This window comes from Erythranthe guttata, chromosome 8 (genome assembly GCF_056151865.1).
Source record: "Erythranthe guttata isolate IM_541 chromosome 8, IM_541, whole genome shotgun sequence".
In the NCBI taxonomy this organism is placed as follows: Eukaryota; Viridiplantae; Streptophyta; class Magnoliopsida; order Lamiales; family Phrymaceae; genus Erythranthe; species Erythranthe guttata.
Genome location: NC_142540.1, coordinates 4045626 through 4047507, shown reverse-complemented (window position 1 = coordinate 4047507; position 1882 = coordinate 4045626). Strand labels below are relative to the sequence as shown.

General features: G+C 44.9%; 1 protein-coding gene across 1 annotated transcript; it reads right to left on the bottom strand.

Moving 5' to 3' along the window:
• Positions 1-219: 219 nt before the first annotated feature.
• LOC105976066 (LOB domain-containing protein 41) lies at positions 220-1615 on the bottom strand. The gene is made up of 2 exons (XM_013001353.2): positions 1168-1615; positions 220-1066 (listed from the first exon to the last, which is right to left on the bottom strand). Exons 1-2 carry the CDS (start codon positions 1355-1357, stop codon positions 411-413), a joined length of 846 nt encoding a protein of 281 aa, XP_012856807.2. The 5' UTR covers positions 1358-1615; the 3' UTR covers positions 220-410.
• Between the last annotated feature and the right edge of the window lie 267 nt (positions 1616-1882).

Sequence of the window (1882 nt, the reverse complement as noted above, 5' to 3'; positions counted from 1 at the left end):
GCATCTTATTTGACATCAAAAAGAAAACAATCAAATAAGTTTTTATTTCCTTTTGTCAACGGTTGTTAGACGAGGTTGTCACACATAGTTAGTATAATGCAATTTATGATTTGTAAGCTAACGATAATCCATGTTTTCTCAGTGCACCTATATGATTGACTAGTGCACCTATATGATTGACTGATGGTCAAAAACTACATCTTAGAATTTGAGTAAGTATAAAGAAATGAAATTTGAAAATTTCATTGACCAAGTCAAAACTTGTTCCAGCTACACTAATGTACCAACTCTACTATATTTTGTACAACTCTTCTAATATAAGTAATTAAAATAAAATAAAATAAACATTAAACTCGTCCTACATAAGATCCAAAAGAAAAGGAAAAATAAAATAAAACTAATGAAAATAGTTAATCCGAGCCGTTGAAGCCACGAACAGCACAATCAAGCCGCAGCTCCATTTTACATAATCCAGCGCCGCCGTCATCCTCCGCCGCCTTCACGGCCATTTCTTTCGGCTTCAACGCGCGTTTGAACGGCTCGAATCCGAGAGTCAGATCCAGCTCAATTTCTCCTTCATCCTCCGACGCCGATTCACAAGCCGCCTCCGCGTTCTCAGCCGAAGCCAAGCTCTCGCTCTCCCGAGCAGTATTTTCAATCTCCACATTCGTCTCAGCCGCCGCCGCCTCAGACTGGTGGCTCAACGAAGACTCATGGCTTGGCGACCTACGAACCTCCCCAGCCCGAACCCGCACCCGGCTCCGCCTCGGCTTCGCCCCATCCCGCTTGAAACGGAACCGGTTCCTGACCCGGTGAAGATCGTTGGACGACCCGGAGAGATTATCCTCCGGCCGGTTAACATGCCTGATGTCGTAGGCCTTGAGAGGCGGCCCGGCTTTATTCTCGGCGGCGTCGGTTGGTATCTGCGTTATCGGAACCCCTTTCAGAACCGCCTCCACGGCGTTCTGGCATAGCTGCCAGCTCCCGGACCATAGCAACCCGACCGACCCGTATATCGGGTTCACGATTCTCCCACATGCCTCGTACAGCAGAGACCTAAAAATAGCTGCAGCAACAACCACAAAATTAAACCATCAGAAAAAAAAAAATTGGCAGAGGCGGAGATATAATATGATAGAGAAATAAAATTACGGCGGCGGTGCTAACCAGGGCGGAGGTGCTGTGGGCCGGCATTGATGAGGTTCATCAGACCGGCGCGGCCGTAGAATTTGGCGAGAAAGACGGTGGCGTGGGCCTGTGAATCAGGGGTTTTGATCCAATCCAAACACGGCCTTATGCTGCAGTCGTCGCTGCAGCCTTTCCGTAGAACTCGGCATCCATTACAGCTCATCCTCATCGTTTTCGATTCGATTCTTACGATTATTAATTATTAATTATTGATAAAGAGAAAAAAGGAAAAGAGAGTTTAAATTGAGGGTTTGGAATATATTAGTAAACGTTTTCGACTTCCGTCAATTTATATATAGAGATCTAGAGAGAGAGAGAGAATAAATATATAGAGAGAGAGAGTGTATATATGTATATAGTGTGTGGAGTGGAGGTTTTCCACATTCATGGAATGGGGTGGGCGGCTGGCTGAATCAGTATTGAGTATAGAGAGAATAGTACAAAAACTGAACAATTTTCATTATATAAACATTTTTATAATGGCCCACCCCACCCCCCACACTAATGTCAAACCCCGCCATGGAAAACATCAAATAATCCATGTGGGGGGTGATGAGTGTTCACGCCCACAGATGGCGCGTGTAACAAACCGCCCAGTCGATGACCGCCAACTTTTCTTCCCATTGGTCGGGGGTTTGGCCAAACAAACGCTCATCATGCAAACCTGTATATATATATATATATTATATATATA

What these genes read in the sequence shown, in the direction of transcription:
- LOC105976066 (XM_013001353.2), bottom strand. Translation starts at nt 1,357, where the DNA reads ATGAGGATGAGCTGTAATGGATGCCGAGTTCTACGGAAAGGCTGCAGC. An exon ending in CCCACAGCACCTCCGCCCTG is followed by an intron (nt 1,067 to 1,167) that starts GTTAGCACCGCC and finishes TTGTTGCTGCAG; the next exon opens with CTATTTTTAGGTCTCTGCTG.